The sequence below is a fragment of the Atta cephalotes genome, assembly GCF_000143395.1.
Source record: "Atta cephalotes unplaced genomic scaffold scaffold00002, whole genome shotgun sequence".
Classification (NCBI taxonomy): Eukaryota; Metazoa; Arthropoda; class Insecta; order Hymenoptera; family Formicidae; genus Atta; species Atta cephalotes.
The window spans coordinates 3,503,964-3,505,436 of NW_012130066.1; the positions used below are offsets into that span (position 1 = coordinate 3,503,964).

Here is a 1,473-nt window from a genome sequence, read left to right on the forward strand (position 1 = left end):
TATATATATATATATATATATATATATATGTGCTATAATTTTTGGTATTAAAATATAGAATTTTTTCATTTTGCGATAGTGGAAATTAAAAATATTACAATAAAATTAAAATTGTATGTTTTTCATAATATTTGCATTAAAATACTTGTAATATAATTTTTAAATATTTTTTCAATATCTAAATATATATTACACTTTATTAAGATAAATACTTGCCTGTATCAGAGTTAATATTTATTGTATGATAAACATGCATATTTTATTGTTTCATTTAATAAAAATTTTTTGTTTTTACAGAAATATACAGAATCGTATCGCAAAAACAGATACGAGACCCACCTGAAGGTGATACAATCCGGCCACAAAATGTAGAACAAATTGAAGTCAAACCAACGATGAATGCTGAGGGAGTGCGTAAGCAGTGCTGCCAGTGACTCACCTTGTTGCTTAAAATGTGTGTACACATATATACAGTATGAATATCATGGAAGTACAGTTGGGGATAATATTTAATTTCTAACGGAAAAGATTTCGTTTATGATGCAGTAAAAAGTTTCTGGAATGATCATTTGTATAATAGGATAGATTAATATAAGGAAACTATATGGTTAGTTTATTATATTATTAATGTTAACTTGATTGTAAATTGAGTTAATTTTAACATATATCAAAATTAAATATTACTAAAGACACTTCTATCATGTTTCTTTCATTCCAATAATTTATATTCTACTGTTGACCATATTGAAATTGTTTATTTCTGTCATGTACATATAATTACAAAGTCTCTTACACATAATTTTCTAAAATAATTAAAATATTTAAGTTTTTTTCTTCAATGGATTGTATTATAGATTTAGAATCTACATAAGATCTTATTTCAAAATAACTAGATGTCTTTTTAATATATTGATTAATTCAAAATTGATATTTTCTCAATGGATATGTCAAGTCAATGTTTTTTTTGAATTACTAATGTTCGAAAATAAAAAATATTTGTGAATCAAATTTCAAGAACAAATGAATAATAAAACTATATTCTTCAAATAATTTTAAGAATTTTAATGTGAGACTTACATATAAAAACATTGAAAATTGGAATATCGATAAGAAAGATAATAATAAAGATAATAACTTTTAATGAAAGAAAAGAAAATAAAAAAAATATTGGCTTTGAATTGGTTAAAGAATTTGTTATTAAAAGGACCCAATGACTTTCGAATATCATTATTCTACATCATTAGATCACAAATAGTTTATAAAATCAGTTTGTGTTCAACAATAAATATGTTGCAAATTTTTCTATAACAGCTTACTTTTAAATTATTAAATACTTCAAAATATCTAGATGGAATATCTTTAATACATTTGTTAAATACTAATTTTTTGTATACAAAATTTTTTCACTAATATTATTAGTGCTATATTTAATATATAATTTTATATATATATATATATATATATATATATATA

At 21.3% G+C, this 1,473-nt stretch overlaps 1 protein-coding gene across 1 annotated transcript in view; it reads left to right on the top strand.

Annotated features, from left to right (window-relative positions):
* The window catches only part of LOC105620298 (ras-related protein Rab-11A), a 14,250-nt gene extending 13,558 nt beyond the window's left edge, over nt 1-692 (top strand). Inside the window, exon 4 of the mRNA XM_012201805.1 lies at nt 298-692. Coding sequence (XP_012057195.1) covers nt 298-434 — 137 coding nt within the window. The 3' untranslated portion in view covers nt 435-692. The remainder of the gene's footprint in view (nt 1-297) is intronic.
* The last annotated feature ends 781 nt before the right edge of the window (nt 693-1,473 follow it).